This window comes from Lagopus muta, chromosome 13 (genome assembly GCF_023343835.1).
Source record: "Lagopus muta isolate bLagMut1 chromosome 13, bLagMut1 primary, whole genome shotgun sequence".
Lineage (NCBI taxonomy): Eukaryota > Metazoa > Chordata > Aves > Galliformes > Phasianidae > Lagopus > Lagopus muta.
This window is the reverse complement of record NC_064445.1, coordinates 3,356,956-3,384,623: the sequence shown is the minus strand read 5'-3', so window position 1 is coordinate 3,384,623 and position 27,668 is coordinate 3,356,956. Positions and strand designations below refer to the sequence as shown.

General features: G+C 45.1%; 1 protein-coding gene across 1 annotated transcript; it reads right to left on the bottom strand.

The window, feature by feature from the left end:
• Positions 1–13,003: 13,003 nt before the first annotated feature.
• Positions 13,004–26,262, bottom strand: IL13RA1 (interleukin 13 receptor subunit alpha 1). The gene is made up of 10 exons (XM_048959362.1): positions 26,025–26,262; positions 22,839–22,996; positions 21,370–21,505; positions 20,350–20,470; positions 19,060–19,244; positions 18,562–18,713; positions 17,070–17,202; positions 16,551–16,647; positions 15,960–16,044; positions 13,004–15,705 (listed from the first exon to the last, which is right to left on the bottom strand). The coding sequence occupies exons 1-10, from the start codon at positions 26,113–26,115 to the stop codon at positions 15,586–15,588; spliced, it is 1,278 nt and encodes a 425-aa protein (XP_048815319.1). The 5' UTR covers positions 26,116–26,262; the 3' UTR covers positions 13,004–15,585.
• Positions 26,263–27,668: the final 1,406 nt, after the last annotated feature.

Here is a 27,668-nt window from a genome sequence, read left to right as displayed (position 1 = left end):
AGAGAGTATGGAACAAATCTTTTGGAAAAATGTTCAGAATCCACTGGGTTGTGGGAAATGAGGCTCAACATCTACGTTTTGCTTGGGCTGTCAATTGATGAGAACAGCAAGTGCCCAGCTTTGGGCATGCTGCTAAACATCAGAGGTGGTGGCTTATGTAGAGGAAGCCAGGAGATGCTCATGACATTATCAAGGTCAGTAAGGGGGAAAGAGAGGCCACTGAGAAGCTGAGAGGGTGAGGACAGTTCAGAGTTTTGCTAATTTTAGCATAAAATATAACAGGAATAGAGAGGAAAAATGGAGTTTCCAAAAAAGCTTGCTGGCTTCTCATTGCCATTTCAGCATGTAAGGTGATCTGGAAATTTTCCTGCCTTCGCAATTCTTGTTACCAGGAAATGAAGTCTCAAGCAATGCTGAAACCAGCCCAGAACTGGGCTGAGGAGCAAACAAGGTGACAGAAGAGCTGACAGTTCTGTCTCAGTTCTGCAACACTCTTGTATGGGCAGAGCCTCATAGGTAAAACACAAAGAAATCCATGCAAGGGCCTCTCTGTGTGAATGGATAAAGCCTAGACACCAACACTGGGAGCTGGTCTAAGTGGGTTCAGTGGTAGAGACTGAAGGAGGGAAGGGAAATTTCAAGTACAGCACTGTGCATAGGGAGTCATTTTTCTTCCAACTAGGACTGACCAAGAGCAGGTTAATCATAAGTTACTTCTCCCCCAGCTGCTTTGGGAGCTCTGCTTAATCTGATCCAACTACCACGTACATTTACCTGTTGTGCTGATGAGGAAGTCAGGCATAAATATGTGGATCAAGGCCAGCAAGGTTACTGGGGAGACTAAATGGCATGAGGGTGACAGACAGCTGCATCTATAGAACTCACAGCAGTTGGTGCATCCTCCATGCATGCTGGTCTTGCATCCAAAAAAGTAGGCATGCTTCTAAATGAAATGTAAATAATGGTGAGACTTAGGTAAGTACCCTCTCCTACAGCAGTGTGTTCAGACCAGGAAACTGCCACTACAAAGGTTCAAGTACACAGAGGATGTGAGTGAGATAGGGAAGAGGAAACATTGCAGACCCCATTAGCATTCATTGCTAACGAGTTGCTGAATACATGGGACATTGGTTCTCTCTTTCTCAATGTGTGAATGAGGAAGGCGGCAGAATAATCTGCCGGAGTGCAAAAGGATCCCCAGGAGATGTGTTGAGAGAGCACTCCAGAGCCTCATCCTCCTGCTGTGTTTGGAAAGGCTGCTGCAAGGCAAAATGGTTACTAGACTGACTCAGATACCAATCAGAATCAGGAGATAAGTGGGAGAAGAGGGAAACAAAGAAGTCAGTGCAGCAGAGGAGATAAAGTTTCATAAGAAGGAAGTGAGGAAAGCTTGTTTTTGAGCTTTGTCAGGAAGTCCTGTGACTAACCCTATTTCACTCACTAATTTTATGTATCAAAATTGTATTTATTGCACGTAGGAGAAAGTGCACAACAAAGCAGTGAACAGATGGACTCACCTACCCTTGGCAAGGTTATCGCCAGCTCCCTGGGAGCTCTCCTACCTGGAGAGTGCCCACCAGGGCACAGCTCTGCCTTTTCAGCTCTGGCTGTCGCATGGTGACCTGCAAGCAGATTTTGTAACCCTGGGGAGGAAACACAGTAGAGCTGTATCTTGCAGAACCCTTCTGGTTTTGCAATTTCAAACAAGAAAATTTGGAACACCATAGTTTTGCATTGTACCAGTCCAATTGTTCCCAGACAGCATCTTCTTTTTTCATTTTCCCTTGTCTGCATCTTTCCTCTACTCTCCGAACTCAAAGGAAACTATGCCATTCTGCAGTTGCAATGGCAGTTGCTGAATTACATGAAGAATAGAGTTGCTTAGGAAACTTCTCTACAGAGCTTTCCACTTTCTGTTCATTCATAGAATCACAGGTTCACTAAGGTTGGAAAGATTGCCAGGATCATCTAGTCCAACCATCAAGCCGTCGTCCAACCATCATTACCATGGTGTGGACAGACAACCAGAAATAATCCAGGAGTTTGTGCAAACCAAACAGAATGAACATGAAATACAGCATCACATTGACAAGCCTGTGTTCACAGAAAGGCAAATCAAGCATGATGCTTACAGACTGAAATTCAGGGGAGAAGAGAGAAGGCTTGAAGTCAACAGTGCCAGTGAAGAAAGATGAAAGCTAAATATGCTTAACTTGGTTAAACATCAGCTTACAGATAAAAGGAACAAGCCAGTCTCCTGAAAGGTTGTGCACAAGCCGGGAGGATGAAACATAGTGCCAGCCTTTGGAAATACTGTCATCTCTGACACTGCTGGTTGCCCATCTTGTGTGCTCCTGTGCCTCTGGCTTGGGATGCCTGGGGACAAGGGATGGGTGTGGGTGCTGGCAGGCAGGGCAAGCAGGTGCCCTCACATGTCCTCCACATCCTGCTGCCACGAAAGGGGAAACCCTGCAGGGTGATTTCCTCCCCTGCCAGCTCCCCAGGAGGAGACAGGTCACCAATCTGCAGTGTAAGGTCAGAAAGAACAAGTCCCATATCTAGCCTTACCCAGTGCCTGGAGGTTTGTGCTTCAACTGCTGGCCGCAACCCTACTGTAGCTGTGAACCATTTGGTGACAGCAGCGAGGTCTGCAAGGACACACTTGGGTGATACAGGTCCAACATACCCATATGTCTTCTCCAGCACGTTTCCTCCTGCTGCGGTGTGGTGGCTTATGGCTGCCCTGATGGATACATGTGGCTGCTGGCTGGCTTGTCCCTTGGAAAACACCAACTTAACCAACAGCGTGCTGGGAAGGAAGAACTCTAGGTCTACATCTTAATCTGCAGTGCTTTTCTTTCACTTCTCCTTGCGATGATGAACAAAGGGAGTAGAAATCTCCTCTGTGATGTAGGGCTGCAGAGGAAGCTGGGACTTGGCCAGCAGCAGCAAATGGCACCAAGGAGATATGCACCCACTTGGGTGCCGGGAGTCCTCATTCCTGTTCCTGGTTGCTTCCTACCCATACCCCTTAGGTGTGTTCCAGAGCTGCCTGTATAAGTAAATAAGTCTAACCCACTCTGATTAATGTGCTCCTCTCTCAGCTCTTAGCATCTCACTTCTCTCTGTCCCTGTGTGCCCATGCTGGTACACCCATTGTAGCCATGATTTGGAGCAGTTAGTGATAGCTGGATACTGCTGCTAGGGCATTACCAAAAGAAAAACCAAGGCTCACATGCACGTATGCAAATATTTAGGTGAATGGCCCAGGCCCTGCTTCCCATCCCTTCAGTAAACATCTTCAGCCCTACAGCTTTGCCTCTCAGCCCATGCTTTGTGCTGAAGCATAGGTCATGGCACAGGGGTGCCCTGTGTGGTTCCCCAGACCTTGATGTAGGTCCTTTTTGCCATGAGCTGGCTTTTGAGACCTGTCCCCCCCTGGCACAGACCTGGTGCAGCCTGCCCATTTGCTCACTCCTGCAGGATGGCAGGGAGCAGTTTGCCCCAACCGATGCCAAGGCAAAGAGCTCAGCCTCCCTCACCTCCAATCTTCCACTGTGTTTTCAGCCCAGGAATGGAAAATATAGCATATCTGGCCTCATGCTCTGCAGGGTGGAGGAGGATGAGTAAGGTGGCTATCAGAGCCCCCAACCATGAGACCATTCCCACAGATGTCTGCCCTTCTCATTACAAAAGCTGCTCTGAGGAACGGTGCCATGTCCCTGCAAAGGTCTCATGTTCTGACAAGCAACTCCACACCAGTCCTTTCCACCCAAAAATCCCTACCTGTCTCTGCTCTGAGGGCTAAAGGAATAGGGAAGAAAAGCAGCAGCCAGTATCTCTCCCAGTGCTAATTCTCACTGTTGTTACCTGGGAGAGGCAGCACAACTACCAACAGTGAGCACTTGATGAAGCGAGACTTCTCCCCCAGTTATGTCAGAGATGCTTATCACAAAGCACTGCCACCTGCACCAGCACTGCCTTTGAAGCTGACTTGTTTAGGAAACAAAATTGAGAGAAAATAGCCAAGTCACCCAAGGTGTCTGCACCAAAAGGAAGCTCAGCAGTCAATTAGCCCTCCTGTGATGCCTGAAGTGGATGGATTTGGGGGCGGAGGAGAGATAAGAGCAGATTACACCGACTTTCATTCATTTGCAGGTTAGGCCGGTTCAGCAGGATTTCTGGCTGCTGACATCAGAGCTCTCCGTGAGCAGAAGGCAAGGCAAAGCCAACACATTACATTTTCAGGAAACACCAAAGAAACTGTCATTAGTGGCTTATTAATAAAATGTAATAGTTCCCTGTCATCTTAGGCTTTTGAACAGGGCCTGGGCACCCTGCTGTGCCTCTAAGGTGTTTCCCAGGTGTGCTTTACCTCTACTAATTCAGGCTTTCAGACTGTTAAAGTATCAGGAGAGGCAACTGCAGGAGCCCTCTCTGCCGAAGGGAACGCGAGACGTGCTGCCCACACTGGATAACTCCAGGCTAACGCAGCCACTTTGCTCACTTGAAATAGAAATCAAATGGAATCAATGCTAGAAATCAAAATAGAAATCAATGCTGGGCACTGTAGGCAGTGCCCAGCAGCTGCACTCTGTGAGGGACCAGTCCTGCCCCCTCTCACCATCGGGTTGTGTTCTGCACTTTGACAAAGCCCTTTCACACCCCACCGAGTCGTTCAGATGGGGGATGTGAAGCCCAGAAGGGGAAAGAGCACGAGGAACTCACAAATATGCCATGGAACGACGACATCTCCATACAGAATGTCTCTGCGCTCCGAGGAGCTGTTAGTTGCTCTCAGACAGGAAAGATGCACACCCTAACAGTTTATCCCCAAAGATGTACAGCCTCCGTTCACCTCCAAAGCTCAGCGCCAGCCCCTCTGCAGTCCATGCCCTGCAGCACGTCTGAGAGCACACCTGCACACCCAGCCTTGGCAGCTGCGAGGCGTGCAAGGTGCCAGGGCGTGCTCGAGGTGGGGGCTAGGCATGCACAGCGGGTGGCAAGGCATGCATTCCTGGGGGTGGGAGTGCGAAGTGCCCGGAAATGCCGCGCTGGGAATGGACGGAGCAGAGCAGCGCGGACCCGTTCGTAGGAGACTCCTGCCCCCCAGTGTCGGCCCCGGGCAGTGCCAGCTGCACGGGCAGCCCCGCCGCTCCGTCTGTGCTGTTCTGCAGAGAGTTTGACATCGGTTCGACGAATGAACGAACGCACGCAACTGCTGTGACATCCTCCTGCTCTTTGGTCATCGGTCGCCTTGGAGCGATATGTTGGATTACGCTCCAATTTTACACTTCCATTTCTTTTGCAAACGTCTCTTCTCTGAGGCTCAGAGGGGGGCCATCGCTTCCCACCCCCTCCATTTTCACTGTTGGACTTTCGGGCACTTTTGGCTTTCCTGTTGGAGTTGGAAAAGACCCTTAAAGGCCATCTGGTCCAACTGCCCGCTCTGAACAGGGACACCCACAGCTCCATCAGCTGCTCAAAGCCCATCCAACCTGACCTTGGTGTCTCCAGGGATGGATCACCACCACCATCTCTCTGGGCAACCTGTGCCAGTGCCTCAATGCCCCAACAGTAAAAAACTTTTCCTTTATATCCTTTATATCTCTCCTCTTTAAATTTGAAATCACTTTCCTTTCTTCTGTCACAACAGACCCTTCTTTCCTATAGACCCCATTAGATACTGACAAGCTGCTATCAGGTCCCCCTGGAGCCTTCTCTTCCCCAGGCTGCACAGCCCCAGCTCTCAGCCAGTCCTTGCAGGGGAGGTGTCCTTCCAGCTTGTAAAACAGGAGATGGATGAGACCTGTGAATGAAAGCAGGTGAGAAAAAACACCTGCCAACCCCCCACCTGCCAAGTGACTGTTTACTGGGGAGCACAAGGCACAGAGCTGCAGATATCAACACCTCATTCAGCACAGCCTTTCTGTTGGCGAGAAAAGTATGGTACTTGTCTCCATGTACCCCTCTCCAAGCTAAGAAAAGCACATGTAGCAGGAGCTTGGGCTCTCCCTAGGAACAAATTATCCTCCAGCATTAATAATTCCAGATGAGTCCAAGCTGCAGCTGGCAGGAGCAGTGCCTCTATTTGTAAATGAGGTGCAAGTAACACCAAGGCCTGCCATGGATCTTACAGTGTTTGACATTTCCCCCACAGCTCAGAGTCCTGGAGACAAATGGCATCAGCTTCCATTAGAAAGCTTTTACCTTATAATCAAGGGAGAGCCAGGGGCTGACTCAATTGCACCAAAAAGGCAAAGAATCCAAGGGAGGAAAAAAAATGGGTGTGATGTGACCCATCTGTATCTGTGTTGTATCAATCTGAGTAAGCCAGCTTAGGTTCTGTGCTTTTGGAGACACAACATGCTGAACTACTCCATTTTATCTGGATTTACCATTAAAAATACAGGCTTTTTTTTTTTCTTCTTTTTTTTTCCCTGGTGAAATGAGAAGTTTTACTTCTAATATTCAGGATCCGTACTGATGAAAGTACATGGCTTTAGCTTAAACACAGCAACAACTTTCCACCTTCACTTTGTTAGCACTCAGAAGCACTTTACGACACCTCAGCTGTACAATGAAAGCACTGATTTTGTGCCAGCTCCTGTAGAGGCCGCACATAACTCACTTATCCCAGGCAGGTGCCTTCAGATGAGAATCTGCTTACAGCACTGCTTGCTATCATGAGCTGTGTGCACCGAAGGCAATGCTGCTTTGCATTGCTTATTCTACTTCTCTGATGCCGTGGTGTTGGCTTGGATGGAGTTAATTCCCTCCTTAAAAGTAGCGTGTTCTGGATCTTTGATGGAAACAGCAGTGATAACACAGCAGTGTTTCTTTGTTGCTGAGCAGCGCTCACACTGAAGGACTTTTCTGCTTCATGTGCCGCGCTGCCAGTGAGGGGCTGGAGGGCACAGCCAGAAGGCCAAAGGGCTGCCCCATCCTATGTGACAGCACACTCTGCATTGGGGGCTGGGAGAAGGAAGGAGGAAGGGAGGGGACACACGTTGTGACAGCGTTCATCTTTCCAAGAAGCTTATGCACAATGAGCACTGCTTTCTCGGAAGGGACTGAGCTGCTTGCTGATGGGGAAGCCGTGAACAAACTGCTTGCTTTGCTCTCCTTTGTTCTTACCGTGGCTTTTCTTTGCCTTTATGTCAAGCCACGGGTTCCCACACTTCTACCTTTCTGATTGTCTCCCCGTCCCACTGTGAGAGGAGAGAGCAAGCAATGCTGAGCTGCTGTGGGGTCAAACCATAGTGTTGGGCTCGAGGGGAAGAAAAGTGGAAAACCCACTGGCAAATCAGGAGGTAGATAACAGGAGCACAATTTAAGCAGCAGCACATTCACAAAATCATCCATAAAACACCTTTATTCGTGTCTGTGATGAAGAAAATTAAATAAGTGCTACACATGGAGACCATCTGGAATAGGACTGTATGTGGCTGTGTGTGAACACTAGGGGAGCTCCCAGCATCACATCCCTCCTTGGGCTGTGGGATGGACATTAGCCCAAAGGTCTGCTTTGCACAGGGGACTGAGCTCTCAGCTGCTTCCTCTCCCTAGTTGCTAAAAAAAAAAAGAAAAAAGAAAAATCACATTTCCCAACCCAGATAAGATGTTACATTTTCTCATGAGGAAGAAAAGCTGTACTGAGTGTAAAGAGTGCTGAGTCAGTTCCAGATTGTGAAAGATACACCTCAGTCACCCCAGGAGAGACATGCACTCTAATCCCACTGTTACAGGCATCTACAAATCCACAGGGGCCACACTCATGCTGCAAATTAGCAACTCTAGAAGGCTTTGCTTAAATAAAGGGAACAAAACCACAACAAAGTCCACATGCATTATGAAGATGTTATACAGCTTCTCAACATACAGATAAAATAAAAGCTTGCAGGTATAAATAAGAAGATATAAAGACCAGCAGCACAAAGTTGGGCACTGGCAAGCAGAAAACCTCCTGTTAATTACGGCTTATTTTATAGGCGACCACCAGAGCCTCAACTCTCTGTTTTTTATAGTGCACGTCCCATTCTAATTCTACTTTGAGAACACAGCAACAGAGCAAAAATCCACATTGCATCCACTTTCACATCTTCTTAGAGCGAAGACTGACAAACATGCAGCAATAGGTGGCACCAGACCTCATCCTCCTGCCATATTTGGTAGAACAACGAGGATGCAAGGCAAGAAGCAGCAGCCTGCCTTGGCAGGGCACTGGCAATGAAGCCTGCTTTGTGTATGCTGTCATTTGTGGTCTCTATCTCAGGAAGATCTGATGTTTTTCATTCCTTCTGAGCATGCCCTGCCTCTGCTCTGTACTAAAGCTAAGGGCATCCTGTAACAGAGGGTGAAGCAGGCAAGGAAAGTAGCCTGTGTGTACCCTGCAGGAGAAAAGAACATGAAATAGGGGTGTAGACCCAAGGGGATTGGAACAGGCAGTGAATCTTCGTGCATTCCATTTTCCTTTTGTTTCAGTCCTTGCAAAAAATCATTATCTGTAATCAGAGCACCTCAGCAGGCAAATGAAGGCACATCCAGATGAACTGGCTGGAGAGAGCATTCAAAGTGTGTGTCTTCGGGTGGGCAGGGCCGTGCTAATCCCCCAGCACAGAACCACCTCAATACTGCAGCCGCCTGAAACGCTGCATGTCCCTTTGAAACAGATGGGAATTCTCTCTAAAAACTGAATGACAAACATCATGACTGTCTGCAGAAAGGAAATCTCCGAGAAGTTATTCATCCAGTTATCCAACTCTTCTTCTAAGATTTCTATAGGGAAAAAGTAAGCAGTTCTGTATCTCTTCACGTTGCTTACAAACCCTTAACAACTGCTTCTACCAAACCCTTTTTTTTTTCTTGGTAGGCCACAAACACAGGGCAACCTTCCAATCAACTCAAGGAACTACAACAGCTTATCACCAAGGTGGACACACAGCTTGCTAAACTGTAGAACAGTTGAGGTGGAAGGGAGCCTTAAAGGCCATCTGGTCCAGCTCCCCTGTACTGAGCAGGGACACCCACAGCTCCATCACTGCTCAGAGCCCTCCAGCCTGAGCTTAGGTGTCTGCATGAACAGTTCCTAAAGAGCTCTTGGCCATCCAGCAGGACAGCAAATGCTATTTCACAGGAATCTGTCAGGTTAATAGCTCCATTTAGCATTTTGAACAACTGAACCATGTGAAAGAATGCACTGCACTGATTATATTGAATGAAGAATGGTTAGAAAGATGTCCAGGGACACAATTAGAGTATTAAAAAAAGTTGCAACGGTTTTCAACTGGCATAGAAATGTAAGTGACAAAAGTTATTAAAAGCATTCCTCTTAGGCAAGAGAAATCAATTAGTCAGTGAAAAGTCACAGACAGAGTAGAAGCATTGCTAAAAAATAATCACAAATTGTCAGAAGCCAGAAAATGACTGTGCAACAGTCCACTGCTGCAAGAAGGAAACGCTCCTAATTCTGGACGTATTGGGAAATGAGGACTGGCAAACCAACCAGGCAAATTCTGTTTGAGGGATGACGCAGCTTTGCTTAGAATACAGCAGAGGCACTACAAGGAAGACAAAAAGAATGACAGATTGCTTAGAAAATACGATTGAGGCAATGAGTTTGAAAGATCCAGGCTCTTTTCAAAGCAGAAAAGTGAAAGCAGACTGAAGTCAGGGCAACATTCAGGAGTGCAGAACAGCTGCTGAACAGCCACAGACTGCGGCAATGGCAGGAAGGACAAGGGATCAACTCAATTTGCAGCAAATTCAATTTAGGTCAGTTACTAGGGGAGCTTTCTAATTAAGGCAAACACAGCAGAATAGGAGCCTGGGAGACCCTCCTTCACTGGAGATTTCTTTTGCAAGCAAACAACCACGATGGTGTCCTGAGAGCCCCTCCAGCTCCACAAAGCCTTAACCAATAGGTGATGGAACACAAGCCACAAAGCCTTGCATGTGCAATAAAAGTGATGTGAAAATCAGCCCTGGAAAAACACCAGCTAGTGATACTGCTCTATTATTTGCCCATCCAGACTAGGTTACCTACATTTGAATGTTCTTGTGGAAGAGGATATAACTACCTGAAGGGAGGTTGTAGCGAGCTGGGGGTCAGCTTCTTCTCTCATGTGATAAGACTGCAGGGAATGGCCTCACGTTGCACCAGGGGAGATTCAGGCTGGACGTTAAGAAATACTACTTCTCCAAAAGAGCATCAGGTGCTGGAATGGGCTGCCAGGGAGATGGTGGAGTCACCAGCCTGGAGGAGTGCAGAGAACATTCAGACATTGCATTGAGGGACACGGCTTAGTGAGAACTATTAGTGACAGGTGAATGATTGGACCATGATCTTGTAGGTCTTTTCCAACCTTGGTGATTCTATGATAGAATGTAAATTAAAAATTAAGTAGCCACGCTGTGAGTAATGTTCCTTGTAGCAGATGGACAGGTTGATATTTGAAGAGCTGAGCAGTTTCATGGCTTTTAGAAGTACCTCCTCGGTATTTTCTAAGTTTCTACACTGACATTTTGTGTAAAGGAAGGAAATAGGTGATGCTCAGAGGCTTTGATGTGTAGGAGGGAGAAAGGTTCCAAGAGGCAAAACATAGTGACTAGGAGCTCATTTCAGTGCTCCCACTGCCACTGTCAAAAAAAAAACTATTTGCCTACAACTTGCTCTGCTCAAGCACAGAGAGCCCCCAGAAGGGGCAGGGACACACTGAGTGCTGTAGGGAAGCACTGGAGTTTCGTATTTTGGACTTTAACGGAAAGCACCAGTGAGAAAAAGCTGATAATATGTGGTCTAATTAATCTTTGATTGAATCGGTAGGAAAAGACACCCAGTGCACATCCCAAAAAATAAAAATAACAAAAATAAATCAGTATGTTTTCCAGGATGAAGCACACATTCAATTTTATCATTTTTTAAAAAGCTCCACAGTAATTTAACTTTGGTTCAGCAGATTGAACTTTTCAATCTGTCCAAGTTCCAAAAAGTGACACTGCCCGAGCATAACAAACCTCTTCATCTCTATTTTTAATCCCATGCTTTTAGTCAAGACTATTTTAGCCATTTAGGGTCAGTTGAATACAACAAAAACTTCAGTGCATCAGGCTAAGAGGATGATTACTCGAAACATGGCTTAGCTGGAAAACATCTCTTCATAGACGCTTTGCGCAAGAGTCAAAATAATTTTAGTGCTTTGGCAAAAGCAAAGCAAGGAGCAGAAATTACTAGAATACACTGGCAGGGTTACAGCTCTGCTGTGACAGCAGTCATTAGCTTTCCCTGCTGAGTTATTACCTTAAGAGCACCACTTGGAAATAATTACAGCACAGCCGCAGAGAGGATACCTTAGTGATAAACACGCTAGGTTTGCGGCAAAGAGAAAATATTTCATTAACCTAAACCAACATAACTGGTGGAAAAAAGAATTAAAAAATAGAAGAGACCTAGAAGCCATCAACAAGCTTTCAAGATCTTCGTGCTGCAAACCTGAGCGCACCGTTTCCGGACCTGAAAGAAAGTTTTTCTCTCTCCTGTGCCTCCCACCCAAACCCGCATCGCTTTGCTGTGGTGACAGCGTGGATTCAGTTACATCACCTTGATCTTCAGCCATCTACTTTCACCATGATTCAACAGAGCTCGTAGGAAACTCGCCCAAATCGAAATACCTTAATCTGATTTTGTGTTTGGATTTTAGCTTTCATCTAGAAGCCGCATTTCTACATCTGGCAACTCGCTCACTAGGGGTTGTTCTGACCGAATGCTTGCAGCAAAAACCAAGTGAGCAAAACCAAAATGGTCATCATCTTGATGAGCTGACCTCATAGAGCTGGCTGACCTCCTGCTCTCCCCAGCCCCGCTGTGCCCACTCCCAGAGCAGCAGCAGCTGCTGAGCACAGTGCTGGGGGGTTTTGGCAGTGCCAGGGCCGCCCCTGGCTCCCTTTCACCCACCTCTTTCTTGGGGCAAGGGGAAAATCCCTCCAAAACTGAAAGCCTTTTAACAAAAAAAAAAAAGAAAAATCAACCTTTTCCTTCCAGTGGAAATTCTGAATATTTCAAGTGCTAAATCAGAACTAAATTTATTGGGTATTTCCATTCACTGGAAAGTCTTCCATCTGTGAACAGTTGTACCTGTTAAGCACTGAAATACTTTAACTTACAACTAAGGTATCCACCTACTGATTCCTTTTAAGCTACCTAACTATGTCATGTCATACCTTAATTGAGAGCTAAGAACATTTACAAGTAAATCAGGTGTTGGATTTTTCTGGACAAGTCAGATACAGAAAACTTCATTCTGTATCGAGCACAGTGTATTAAAAACAGAGAACAATTTTTGAGGAGTGTTTAAAATCATTATTGCTCATTACTGCCACAAGAATTTTCGAACCAGAAACCAAAAATCCAAATAGCCTTGCTATTTATCCTCACAGTTTGTTCTTTAACTCTGAATGATTTGCTCACTGAAGTGAACAACGTGTACATTTCACAGAATCTTTCAAACAAGCCATTGCTGAAGTGCTTATTTGGCACTTGAGCACATCTGGGTCTAAGCAGCCAGGCCATGGCTATCATCAGGTTAGCAACTTGACATTTTATAATTACTTCAGCAACTAACAGGCACATGAAATACTCAAACTACTCCTATGGTTACAGCAAACTGAGTCAAATTTCTGCCTGAGAAGGTATTGTTTATTACTTCTGTATTACAGAAAAACACACCAATGGAAGAAAATAGCATTGGAGTAAGAATGCACAGGGCAAAAGCGCACATCGTGTGCACAGCTCCATCTCCACCTCATTATTTCAGCCCCAAACCAGCAATCCTCCTGTTGCCCATTGATGACATGGGTTGGGCTCACTGAGAGGAGGTAGCAAAGCTACACTTTGCTTTTCTTCTGTGTTTTGCTGCCTCAAACACACCTCCTTCTCAAACCACCACCATCTTTCCTCAAGCCAAGAACAAAATGTCACACACTTGTATCGAAAAATATTCCAACGTATTTATTTGTTTTTTAAACAAACGTACAGCTCAAGTAACTGCAACAAACAGCACACAAACAACAGCAAAACTGGGGAGAAAACCCTCACCGTAAACAAGATGTGCTGGAGACCACAATACACACAGACACTTTGCATGCTGAAACAAGCTCAGGAAGAGCAACCGTCCATTGGGAAGTGTGTCAATTGCTATTACACAAAAACAAAGGATTACCCCAAACATTTCTCTATTGATATAAACCATCCTCTGTATTTAAGCTCTTTCAGCCTAGAACTTCAAGTCTGCTTTTACCCCCTCCTTTTCCTTATGGGATTTCTGTTTGTTTTCCAAACAAACACACTTTGGTTTTACCATAAACACCAGAACAAAGCCAAAAGAACTCAGGGTAAAGCACCAAGGATTATCTTCCTAGATTGATATAACATAAAGGTTTGTGGCTTTCGGTATGTTATGATTACTGATACTGAAATCATACATTTGTTTGTCTAGCGGTCTACAACGAGCAACATTTGAGATGAGGTAGATGTGAGAAATCATTATCTCTCTATAACGACATGAGCATTGCATGGCAGCGGGAGTGAAGTCCATGAATGAAATTAATACCTTTTCCTCCATGCTATTCTTTTACCTCTGGAATACCAAACAGTGCTGCTAGCTGACTCTGTATAACCTGAGCGTCATTCTATCGCACTGAAATCCCTGAGACTTCTTGTTTTGTCTCATCAACCAATTTATATATTTTTAGCATGTTTGCCAGTAGAAGATTTAAGGTAGTATGTGATCTGTTAGTTCTGCTGCACTTCTCCTTCCCTTTCCACCATCAGCAGCTGGAGGTAGGCAGGAGATGTGGAAGGAACTGCATATCTGAGTGGTTCAGTGGGGACTGGGAAATATTGAGAGGGAGGAAGTCAGTGGGAGGGTGAAGGATGTACATTTATAGCTGTGTTAGTTCTACTACTTGTAGAGGTGTGTGTTCTTAAAAAACAAGCAAACAAAAAACCAAACACAACAGTATTTCATCTCAGGATTTTGACAGAACTGAGCTTGAGGGTAGCGCTGAATTTTAAAGCTCCAGTGGTTTCAGAACACGCTCCTAACCAACCTCTGGAGATCTCTTCCCAGTCTGCTATGAGGGCTTCAACAACCCACACACCCACACTGTGATGCTGAGGAAGAAGAGGGAGAAGCAAGAAGCCCCTCAGCACAGCCCCTTTCTCCCCACAGCTTTCTGCCTCCAGCACAAACCATGCACTGCTGTCAGCAGCCTTGCAGCACAGCTCACAAACCAAACGCTCACAACTCAGTGCAGAGAAACGTCACAGTTGTGCCAGAAAACTTCTGCTGGGTAAAGTAACCTCAAAATAAAACCATGCAAGAAAAAAATAAACAAATTAATTCATAATTAAAAAAAAAAAAAGAAAAAAAGTCAAAAAATTTTTTTCCTTGAAGTCAAATAAGCACCTTTTAAAAAAAAACTGCAAAGTCCCAAGAGAGGAAACTGGAATCCAAATGTCATCAGCAGATGATCTTTGTGGTCTTTTCTAACCTTAACAATTCTATATCATTACTGAAACAACAAAGTTTGTCCCCAAGAAAGCAGGCCAAGGCTGTCATCATCTCCTTCCCCAAATCCCTCAGCACAGCAGTACAGGCAAATCTTGAAGTCTTCGCATTCACTCATTTCTGTGGTCTAGGACTCAAGCATCCACCCTGGTAATTCTGCTGGATAAACTCCCTATGATTCAGCTCCTGTAGTCACTTGGCCAATATGGCCAGAACAAGATGACAGTCTGGTGACAGTCACCAGCCACCGCAAAACAGAGGTAAAGATAATGGTTATCACTTAAGAAGTTTCGTTAACACTCAAAGTTCATGAAGGCCTTGTAGCTAAGGCACTTGAAAGGATAAAAAAAGCCAAAGCGAGTCTTCTGTGAACAGTCTGGATACCAGCTGGAAGGTGAGGAGGTGTCTCACACATATCTCAAGAAAAAGCAACTCTCATACTGGGTTTATTCAGCCCACAGCTGAAGCACAGCTTGGGAAGGTCAGTCCATGGATGTTTCCTGCAAACCCCCTGCCCAGGGCGCCCAAAGGGCCGCTGCTCTGCATCCCATCTATTGGCAGCTCCGTGTGCAGCTCAACAGTGACTCACCTGCTGCAATCAAACCCTGCCTCACCTGCTGAGGAACAAAGCCAAACACTTTGGAGCACATGCTCCAAAACAAACAAAACCTGACAAAAAGCAGCCAACGCTTACAAACTGTGCAGCACAAACACAGGTGCAGGTGACAAGGAGCAGGGCAGAGCAGGTCAGAGGCTGAACAAAAAACACTGCAATGCAGTCAGATGAAATTTATGTACATGCTCATCTCAAAGGATCCAAGATGAATTTTGCTAGCAGAGATGGAAGAATGGCCAACAATGGTGATGCATCTTCTGAGCATCAAAGAAATAAGGCTCAGAAAGGACTCCAGAAGTAGGAGTTGGTGAATGGTCCACAGGCCTTTTCACATCCACTTTGTCACCTGAGTTAAAGGAGCAACTCTGGAAATCTTCACTTATCTTCTATTCTGAAAGCAGTTTATCGGTGCTCTTTTTCAGAATTAGAGGATTCAGGAGTTTCTATTAAAATTAAAGAATGAATTTCTTCTTCCTTGATTAACCTGTCGTAACCACTCATACAGTCCTCCTTTGCACAGCTCTGGAAGAGAAGAGCAATGTTTTTAGCAGCATTTTTTTTTTCATTGTGAGAACTGTTTTTTCAGCCCCCCCAGAAGACAGACCAGTTTCACAACATAAAGCTTTGGGTAACTGTTTCCATACAGCTCTTACCATTGCAATTACTTGGTCTTATGTATATCGTGTTGGTTTTGAGATAAATGGTATCAAAAAGAAAAGTGGAAGCTTACAGATTCCGGCTCCGTAGATAAGCTCACCAAACAGCTTTGTACCAACCTGGGGATCCTCGTTCTGCTCCCCAAACATGCGCTTCAGGATTTCCCGAGGGTCCGGGATTGGGGGAAGAATTAATATCTTAAGCCTTCAGAAAATGAAGAAGAAAAACTTCAAATGAATTCATTACAGAAGAAAAATCATCATTTCCAAGTCACAATTGGGTGCAGACAAGAAAATGTGTGGAGTCAGCTCTGACACCACCAGCTCGTTTTTAGCTTCTGCACAACTGCAGCTAGAATTCTTTAATTCCACACTTGTATGTGCACTTCACGTATATTAATTTTGAATTCAGACTTCACTGCTTAAAAAGAGAGGACGTGACACCTGTACAACAAGAATCTAACTGTAAGCAGACATAAGCAATGTTACCAGCAGGAAAACAGAGCACCTATCTGGCCTACTACTCTAATTCCAATGGATGAGGCACAATGGCGTTGCCATTCTTGCTATTTGCTGCATGCTACTGAAAAAGCAACTACTTTTGAAACATGTCACACTGTGAGCAATTAACTGGAAGACAGATGTGTTACAACAGAAATCAAAGGCCAGTCAGAAGTAATGGACTGTAAATAAAGCAATATAATAATTTACCTTTTAAGGTAAACAAGTAGGATTATTGTGGACACTGTCACTATTAATGGAATGGTGATAATTAAAAGAAAATTGAACGCAGAGTTTGGGTTCTCACCTGGAAGACAAAAATTGTTCAAACTTAGGGATGTTTTGGGAGGCTTTTCAGGAAAAAAAAATGACAATGAACAAATTAAGTCTAATTAACTCACAGACAATGTTTTTCAAACACGCTAATGCTTTCGTAGGCAAGGACTCGTTTTTCAGAATGTGATACTGTAATGTAGATACAGTTGGCAAGAAAATGAAAAACAGACTCAGAGCTGAAGAAGAGACAGCACTTGAAAGAGGAGACCGCACAGCTAAATGGACAGCAACCCAAAACACAGAAGTGTAAGCAATAATAGAATTCCCTTGATCTCTCTTCATGCAACATCAAATACCTACATAGGAAGATGATCCAGGACACCCACTAACTCAACAAGCAAGGTTTGAGATTCCTAACAGATAAATTCAAATTCAGGGAGGAATTGCTCTCACCGATGCTCCTTTCTTCGCTCCAATCACTGTAGAATTTGCTGCTGTAGCATTCAACCTTGGGCTGTGCTCTCACTTGGAAGGTATACTTGCTATTAGGGTCAACACTAGGAATCGATGTAGAATTAAATTTAACCTAGCATAAAAGGAAAAGGTAATTTGCTTTGTATGATTACCAATATAGTTTTTTGGTTAAAAACAAACAACAAAAAAACAACAACGAGCCCCCTTCCCTCCTGCAGTTATTGTAATACTGATGTTTTGATGGAAGGTCTCATGAATACTGAACTTCACAGAAAAGGACATGATAGCATCTAACCAGCAAAGAGTGCCTGAACAGAGATCCCAAAGCTAAGATTTAAACTGACTCACTGCTGTACCTATCATACAGCGTTTGGCAAAAATGATTCAACTAAGACTCAGTGTCTGACAAGGTGCCTTTTGTTCTATTTTTCTTTTCTCAATATAACATCTATGACTTGCACTGCCTGCCCCACTCTCAGACAGGCCAACAATACTGATTTAATTTAACCATGAAAAACTCTTCTGCGATGCCTCCATAGAGAGCTGGGCTCAAACTTCACATATTTCTGATAGAAGACGCCAGTTCCCTGAGAACTGTTAACGTAATTTGAGTTTGCTAAAGATGCTCTGCTGGACAAGACTGGCACCTTGCTTTTAAATTTATCTTGTTGTTTACCATTCTGATCAGCCAGCACAGTCAGTTCAACTACACAGATTCAGGCATGAGTACATCCAGACACCAAAGTCAATGCTTTTTATACGTACGTATAATCAGTATATCTAACTCATCAGGCAAGGTATGAGATTCCTAACAGATAAATTCAAATCCACACAACTTTTTTTTCCACACCCACTCTCTGTTGTCACTTTTAATCTCCCACAACTTTCTGTACAAGGTTCTGTCATCTTGTGTGCAATTAATTTTGCTTCACAGTACTTGAGCCATGTTGTCTAAGGACAAACAAGTGACGTGGCAGAGAGCAGACCAATAGCAGGCAAGCACAATGCCACCAGATCAAAGTTCCAGATCAAAGAGGAATGCTTAGGCACTACGATATATTTCCTGGTGAGTGTCATTACTCAGTTGAACATACAGTTCTTTACCAGAGAGTTATTACAATTTATTGCTTTGTAATAGACAACAGCATGGATTTGGAAGACTACCATGGATTATGTTGTATATATATTACTACTGGAAAACTACCATGTGGGAGAAAAATCTATCAAATCCACACAATGCTTTCAGCTAGTGCAACCAGCCCATGCACACACAGCACATAGCATTCATTTCTAAACAAAGGATGAGTTGCTATGATCATCAACACAAGTCACAGAAGGCACTCCTGCCTATGGCAGTGGGTTGGAACTGGTTAATCTTTAAGGTCCTTTCCAACCTAAGCCATTCTGTGATTCTATGCACAGGGAAAACAAAACAAAAAACGACTGTTAGATGTAAGCAGTGAAAACTCACTTGAATTGTCTGAGCAGTGGTCAAGTCACCCTTGTGGTATCTCACTTCATAACTGAGACAATTTGCTGGAATGGTGCCCGATTCACTCCACTGCAGGTGAATTCCATTGTTAACATATGATAGTTTAGCTATCGTTGGTGTGGCAGGTTTTACTGACATACAAAACAGAAATAAATGGAAATAATTAAAGACGATATTGCATTGGTTACAGAGGCGAACAGAGGCGAACAGAAGTCCTACATTGCATAATGTTACACATATACCAGCCTAGCAACAGAAAGAGGAAAAAGCACCAAAAAAAGAAAGAATCAAGACAAAGAATAGAAATGAGTGAAAACTCTTCCTGAGAACCAAACCTTATCTATATAATTTCTAAATCAAAGATCAGTAGAAGAAGGGAACAGCTAATCACTCTGTTTCTCAAACACATTGACATACCAGCAAGTTTCTTTTCCTCCACCATTTTTTCCCATCCCCTCTACATGGCATTCAACTCACCAAGGGTGGTAGGATTTTCAGTCACGCATACAGGCATAATATTTTCGGAGTCATCTCTGATCAATATACTGATCAGTGGGTACCTATTGGCAGCCTGAGGGAAGGCAAAACTGAAGGCACATTCAAAGCTTCCTTGGCTCACAGAATAATTTTTGCACTCTTTATGTCTTTCCAAACCATCAAACCTACAGGAATAATAAAAAAAAATAAAATTAACTTCAGAAGAGAAGGAAGCAAGGGGCAAGCTTATTTATAAAGCTCTTATAAATCCTGAAGGCAGATCTGAAGTTGTGCTATAGCATATAGCATATAGCATGACTGCCTTCTTCCTTGCCTCCCCGGGTTCCACTGAAAACATTCCAGTAACTTTCCCTCCACAGAAAATGAGGGGATTGTTCTCAAACCAGCAACCTGGGCTCTGTTTAAGAGCACAATAGGAATGATGCTTCCCTGTTTCACACTGCCCTACTGAAGGGCTGCCAAAGGCACAACTGCCCATCCTATTTTCAGGTTCCCTCTTGTTTCTGTTCTTCTTATCTCTAATTTGAGTCTAGGAAAGAAGAGAAGCATTCAGAGCAGACAGTGCTGTGTAGGTACATCAACCTGCTCTGGTAAGCCTCCATTTCAGCAATGAGTGCAGTGCACTGACCCAATTTGTTTATTCTCAGCTAACATTATACCCATGGCATCCCACAAGCCCCATCAGCCAAGTTTCTGACCGCACTGCAACCCTCTGACTTTGGAACAAGAGTCTGTTTATGGCAGTCAGCTGGCAAGCGTGGATGATGATAAAAAGATGCTCTTCATTACATGCAGCGTGAATCAGTTATTTATGACATAGAAGATACAAACAGAACTACTAAATGTTAATGCTTCCATACCATTCTCCAATGATTTAAGAGCTGACGTGCACTAGTGAGCAATTCGGACTTAAATTGCCCATGCCTATAGGGCTGCAAGGAGAGGAACCAACATACAGCCCCACAGCTGTTCTTTTTCCTTGTTTGAATCCACAATTAGAAAAAAAAAGAAAAAAAAAAAAAAAAAAAAGAAAAAAAAAGCAGTAAAAGGGCTTTAGAAGCAGCAAATCCTTCACATAATAAACATATCAATTTCCTGGACTCTGCAGTAGCAACTTCTGCAGCCTCCAGCAGCTGAACTTTCTGTTGGACAGGACACCCTTGTACACAGAGCTTTCAGGACAACAGGAAATAAAATGCATTAAGTAATCTACAACTACAGATTAGCAATAAAGCAGTTTAGGGATGGTAATAAAGTGTTAATACAAACCAGTAGAATAAACTGTAATTGGTATCCCTACTTGCATTCTCTCCAGGATGCCACATACAAAGCATGTACTCCAGGTTGTGCCAGACACAGCTCAAGCCAACAGCAGCAGTGCCTGGAACACCTGCAAGGCAAGTTTGAAAGTTTGATTTTACCAAAGTCTTCTCACTGCTTTCCGAAAGTCAAGCATCCCTTTTTATGTAACTGAAAACGTGCAAAAGGCAAAAGAAGAGTAATGTCCCAACTCGTGTTGCTCCAGCACAGCAAATCATCAGTTTCAGCTGTTCACTGACATCTCGCCAGGACAGCTCCTGAACATCAGTGACTCTAACAGCAATACTCAAAGTTTCCACCCCATGTGAATTACTACTCAGTTACCTGAGGTGACGAGCCAGGAAAATATTTTGTTTCTATTGAACTACAGATACTTCAGAAAGGAATTAAAGTACACAACCATCGTAGGCACAGTTTATCATCATTATTATGGACACCTTCCTTAAAAACAGTCGATTATATTTATCTTCTCCGGACAAAAATATTACTTTCTCAGTATTCTGAATGGTTGGAATAGATAATCTTAGTGATCTTTTCCAACCTTAGTTATTCTATGATTATAGACATACCTTTAGTTCCTAACTACGGACAAACACTGGGGTAAGTTGGAATTTCCACTGATACTCCTAGACATCCAATCATAGAAATAAACTTACATGCTAGTGACTGAACAGTGGGTATAAATCAACATAAGTTCCCTCTTATCTCACAACCACAAGATGGCAGGTAGAAGATGAATGGTAATCACAACACCTTGGAGGTGCATTTAAATGTGAAGAGCTTGCCCGTGAGACTTCAAGTGTCAGAAGATGCCATTGTGTGCCATTCTGTTAAGCTCTGCCAACTGACCTTCCCTTTACCCACGTATCTCTCAGACATATTTTGCTCTGATGTATTTCCATGATATTTTGCTCCATCTCCTCACCCAAGAGATGCACGCCAGCCTCAAGCCTTGCTGTTCTGCGTTACCTTTTGGTGGAACAGAGGTCTCCACCCATTGGCTGTGATTGGTGGCATTACTGTTCTTGCACTCACTTCTCACTTTGAAACGCATCTCCTTATTCAAGACTGTGTCAGTCACACGAAAGAGACTCTTTCTCCACTCCTAGGTTTAGATGGGGGAAAAGAAAACCAGAACATTTGGAATATTGCATCAAATACACAGAAATTACTATAAACACACATTTGAGTCCATTAAAAAAAAAAGAAAGCTGAAAGCCCAATGAAAAGCCCAGTGACATGAATATCTGACTGCACATGGAAGAATTGATGTCACTTAGATGTTTGTTTTCCTTATCAGACACGCTCCCAACTCAGCAAGAGAATTCTGTGAGCTCGTTCATGTCTATTGTAATGGGAGCAAGGAACCCTACCACAATGGAGGTAAGGGATCAAAGATTTCGCACACGTGGAGAATGATCCTGCAATAAGTCCGCATGGATCTAACAGCTATTTCACTGCTGCTGACCTTATTTGTTAGACCCTCCCACAAACCATTCCACTTGCAATTCAAGCAGGCTTCCAGTTAGTTACTGAAACTACTAAGGAAGTAAATATCTTTCTGCTGAGTTAGCAAGTTCAACCGACTCACAGAAAGGTCTGACAGCGATCATTAGAGGAGAGGCTGTCAAAAATGACATACAACCCTTTTAGCAGTGTCCAGTCATCCTATCAGCTCATTTGTTTGTGAAACCACAAATCCCAGCACATCCTGGGGCTCTCAGACAGAACACAGCAGTCACAGTGCAAAGGCCATTAGGAACACGAACAACAGCTCAACAACAAAGGATTACTTCAGCAGGCATCCTTAGGGGCGTTCCATTGATTTTAACCATGCCCAGCACTGCTGGCCCCATGGTCAGTGTGTACTTCAAGCTTCAAACTCAGACCGTTTGAAACTACTGACGGATGGAAAATGATCTTGCTAACTCTCCTACAGCCCCCTCAGTGTCACAGAAACGCTTCTTGTCATTGTGATCAAAGAGTTCTCAATCTATAGTGAGACACACCGAGAATCACACCTGGGATGCAAAACACCCAACACAGAAAGAAAAGCAGGAGAGCCAAATGAACCCATTTTCAAAAGAAAAAGATTTCTTCCATGCTGTCTTCATAACACAAAGCCCACGAGCAATTGGAAGCACAGTGCTGGGGCAGGGCAGGCACGCACACGCACTCCCACATTATTACTGCAATACTCCTGTGTTATCAGTAGTTCCACTATCAGAGAGTGACAGATTTTTGTCTCCATATTCCACATGTTGGAGTGACTCGTTTGTGAGGTTTTGATCCCATGACAAGAATCAGAAGTTGTAATACAACTGCACTTCTTAACATGTCTACAGATACAATAATATAACACACACAGACCTAGCTTTATCACAGTAATATATTCACCAGAGCACCTGCTGCAGAGCAGCAGGACAAGAGGAACTCACGTTTTTGTGCTGAGACACCTCATCGATCAGGATGTCACTGGAATATTCCAGGTCACAGCTACTGCTGATGTTCTCCGGGGGATTCCACGTCCAGTTCAAGGTGCAGATTTGGATAAATGAATAGTTGAGGTTGGATGGAGGGGGAAGAACTTTTTCTCCTAAAAGGAAGAAGTTATTGCTATAGCAACCCCATCGCTCCACATTTCACCATTGATAATGACAGATTTTTAGCTCTTCATCAGAACATAAAGAGCATTCTTCCATGTTTGCTATCAGAAAAGCTTCTGTCCACCACAACGCCTCCACCATTCCCATTAACAAGGCCCACTGATTATCGCTATAAGAAACACGGAATATATTTTAAAGTGATTTCAAGGAAATCACAGCATAGAGCATCTGTGGCAAAGAAACCAATGTTCATAGGGAAAGATGAATCTCAATGCCCGCGTTTCCCATTTCTTGTTGTGAGCTCGCATCACAAATGCCAAATCTTCTGCAAATGTATGTAGAGCCTATGAAGCCATTGATATTTTATCCTACCCAGAATTCAGCCATCAGTACAGGTTCAAAAAGAACACTTCAAAAAGAGAAAAGCCATCACCACTCGTAAGCAACAGCAGTAGGCTAGAGCCACAGTTCAGCCCAATCTAATGAAAACCAAGAGTGTTACTCAAACAAACAGACAAACAAGCCAACAAGGCTTCTTCAATTACTCACATTTAACACCATGCTCTCACACAGTGAGCCAACTTAGCACAGAAAAACAGTAATTCACCACGGCTGTGCTTCAGTGGTAAATATTTTTGCCTCCTCCAAAGCACGACGGAGCAGAGGAAAGCAGAGGAAAGTGACTCAGAGGCACTGGGATAAACCCATTTGTGCCTCCAACCTTCCAGACCCGGGCACTGAGTCACTGCCTTCTAACAGCTCATCACGGCTCGAAGGTCAGATGGAGAAGGAAACGAGACAGAAAGTAAAAAACTGGCAGGAAAAACTAAAGCGTGGTGCATTCTAGAAAAAGTCAGCCACTGGTGACTCCCTAAGAAACCCTCAGCGTGCTACTAAAAGATATTTAATAAGAGGCCAAACGAGACGGCTTCTCGACTGCATTCAGGTCTCACTGCTACCTGCTGGCTGTGGAAGGCGTATCCCTGCTGTGCAGCAGCTCCACAAACACTTGAAACTGATACCAACCGGTGCTACGTGTCCCAAAACCCCCTCCAACATTTGGGGCAACGTGTGTGACAAGGGAAAACAATGACATAGATAGGAGATCTCCCATCCAGTTCAGCATGCAACCGTGTTTGCTTCTGCTAGCAGAAGGAAGGGGATGGAAGAAAAGGCAAAAAAAGGTTCCTTCAGCAAGAATTCTGCTGCAAGAGTCTGTCATACCATTATCTTAAATGTCCTGAGAGCCATTTCTGCTGAAGCTCCACGAAAATTCATCCAGCTCTCTGAATTTGCACAGCCAAGGAACAGGCAGCAGCAGAGCTCAGATGTTACCATTTGTGTGACAATTTACATTCAGAACAAAAATGAGAAGCGTCACCAGGATTTGCTGCCTTAGCCCAAACACTCCTGGCTTTTCTGAGCAGACAAAGCTTGGGGAATTATTATTGTTATTTTAAACAGCTGGTCTCAGAAGCAAAGAACACACAGTAATTCTGAATCACCAAGCTTACAAAATAGTCTCCTTCTAGAACACCAAGCCAGAACACCATCCCTATCACCTGTCCCACTGCAGAACACATTTCCCTATTGCCTCTTCCACAGCAAAGCCCCTCCAAACAGCAGCAGGGCCTGAGCATGTCAGCTCCAAGTGCTGCTTCATGGAGGTCCTTTAGAAAACACAAAGGAAACAAAACGTGCCACCAAATATTTATTCAGCACTCTGAGCAATGTCTTCTCCTGATCTTTCTTTGAAATCACCCACAAAAGCCACAAATCATTAAAAAAAGTGAGTTTTCTCAGTGGTCACCATTTAAAAGGTCTGGCGAGAATTTTCTGCCTGCCCACAGTGAGAACTGGGAACACTCAAGGTTTATAAATACATGAATTGCATCCGTGTAAGAAACTTAAATCCAAAAAGCCTCGAGTTGAAGCCGAAGCTTAAGAGTTGTGTGGGTTCATTCAGCTGAAAATTTGCTTTTATTTGTGCATCCAGTCCAACATGCACACATATATTTACATACAATATAGACACAATCTAATACTTCGTTATTGAAATCTCACTGGCACAGCAATTTGGCAGGACACCTCAACAGCCAAATAAAAAACATGAAAGATACGACACTTTGGAAGGTTGGAAGTGGGTGATTCTTAAGGTCCCTTCCAACACAAACCATTCCAAAGCTTTAATATCGTTCTTGAAAAGAAAAGAAAAGGAAAACCAAAACCAAACAGCGCAGTGATAGCTTCCAAGAAAGCACAGCAGTAATGCAAACAGCAGAGCTGGAACAATACTGCACATAAACAGCACGAAAACCCCACGAAACCTTTTAAAAACCATCAGGTGGAAACATCAACGAACGTTCTGTATGAATTACTGTAAAAATGTCCTAAAAAAGAACAAAACAAACAAGCAAAGCCCTTTCTCCTTGTCCTTTATTTTCTTAAGACGCACTTCGTGGTTATAAAGCAGCAATTCCCAAACGCTTGAGGCCGTACGGACGCATCAAAGAGAGCCATAGGGCTTCATCCCCTGCATCTGGACACCCCCCGCTTCTCATCAGCCCCCCACGCACCCGCTCCGCTTTCCTGCTCGCCCTTCCGAAGGAATTCGGGGTGCGGAGGGGCGGCTCGGAGCACCGCCGCTGCCCAGCGCACACCGCAATGCCCGCACAGCTTCGGCTCGGGTTTCTTAAAGCAGCGACAGCCCCAGGAACCCCCGGGCTTAAAAGATACCTGCGATCTGCCCTGCAGGGAAAGAGATGCAGAACTCCGAGCATCTCCCTTCCCCGCTCCAGTAAGAGGCGCAGCGCAGTGCGGGTGCCGATCCCTCTGAAGCTCACGCACTTCGGGCGATGCAGCCACGAAACGAAAGCTTTTGATTTCGGTAGACGATGCCAACCAGCCCCCCAGCCCCCCGTCGGTCCGTCCGCCCGCAGTCTCTCGCCGATGACCGCTCCCCGCCGACACCGAACCCGGCTCTTTCTGCCCTCCTCCCCCCGGCCCGGCCCAGCTCACCTGCAACCACCGCCGCCGCCACCGCAAAACACGCGGCGAGGAACAGCAACCGACACCGCAGCGGAGCTCCGAACGAACCCCGGCTCTCCATCGCTCCACCGCTCCCTCCGTCCGACAGCGACCGACCGCACGCTCGCACTTCCCGTCGCGGGGGCCGGGCCAGACGGGAAGAGCCGCGCCGCGGCCCGCCCAGGTAACCCGAGCCGAGGGGGGGCGGCCTCGGAGGGCGGCTGCGGCCAACCCGCGCCCACCTGGGCGGCCCCTCGCCGTGCCCGCTGCCCGTCGGTGCCGCTTCGTCCAGCGCCCGCACCGCGGAGCCGAATGGGCGCCCAGCGCGTCTGTGGTGCCCCCCCAGGGCTCCTCCCCCAGGCACCAGCGCGGCCGTAAGCTCGAAATGATCGCGTCTGGGGGAGTAAAAGTGATTTTTCACACCTCGGCTCCGACCGCTATTGAAACGTGCCCGAGATGCTAACGGCTTCTCGCGAAGAAATTGAACGTGTTAAGTGAGTCCCCGGTAGCTCTCGTGATGTTACGCTCAGTTCATCAGTTCCCCCCACAGCAGAATTCGTCGCTTCCAAATCCCTCCTGCAATTTTGTGCCGTCGCTGTAGCTGCCATCTGAACTAACAACGTGCCTTGTTCCTTTTCCTACCCACCATGCCAGCTCTTCCTTATGCAAACTTTCCCAAACTTCCTCTGCTTCAGCAGTTTTGCAATCAAGATTAAGGTTGCTTTTTGCTCTCTTTTATTGGTGTGACGTGGCTGCAGTTTTCCCAGATTTCCACATTAGTGGAAATACCCCACGAGGGATCTTTTAATACATCCCAGGATAAGAGAACATTCGGGACAAGGCATTTTCCTCTGACCCCTGCTGTTCTGGTTAGCATTCCTGCTCCTGGTTATCAACAGAGAACAGATAGAAAACTGCACGGAACAGAGAGGAGATGTTGGCTAAATTTCAAGGCAAACCGAAACTGATTAGTGAGGATTGCTTGTTCCCACTCATGTGAACTGTTCAGTATTTCCTCAGCAATTCAAGGAGTTTTGCAAGAGTTCATCTGCTTTTCAGAGCTCAACTTAGAAAAAGGAAAGCGGATCTTTTTACGATAGGGAGAGGAATGTCCTGGGCCAGTGCTGTAATTTTTCTTTTCTGCCTGTTTGTTTGGATAGTCCTGGAAAAACAGGAGGGTTTAGCAAGTTTCCTAGCTGCTGCTAGAAAACATCCATGGACTCCAGTTATAAACAAATGAAAATCACCACTTCACATTGCAGGACACGACGATACTGTCAGGCTGTAGAACTGCATGTAGCTGATGTGGACTATGGTTGCTGCAGATGATCTTTGCACGGCATGACCAGGCAGACCCAGTGACCTCTATCTTGCTTTCAGTTTCCTTCTCAATGTTTTCTTTCCTTCCCCCTTTCTATTTTGTCCACTCTATCTCCTGGGACGTGGCACCAGGCGCACAGCCGGGGCTCAGCTCAGCCTGTTGGCTGCCTGCCTGTAGTCGGAGGCAGAAGCAATGTTTCTCCCTGCCCCTGCTCTCATGCTATCAGTTTTCCTGTCCTCGTCTCAATGCAAATGGAGCTCCTGCCGAACGCTTTGATCCTCACCACCTCCCCCGTTTCCCAATCCCAGTGAGTC

Coding starts and splice junctions, on each gene's coding strand:
- IL13RA1 (XM_048959362.1), bottom strand. CDS start 26,115: ATGGAGAGCCGGGGTTCGTTCGGAGCTCCGCTGCGGTGTCGGTTGCTG. Junction 18,714..19,059: donor TGAAAATCCTACCACCCTTG/GTGAGTTGAATG, acceptor TTTGTATGTCAG/TAAAACCTGCCACACCAACG. Junction 17,203..18,561: donor CCACTGCTCAGACAATTCAA/GTGAGTTTTCAC, acceptor CTTTTATGCTAG/GTTAAATTTAATTCTACATC.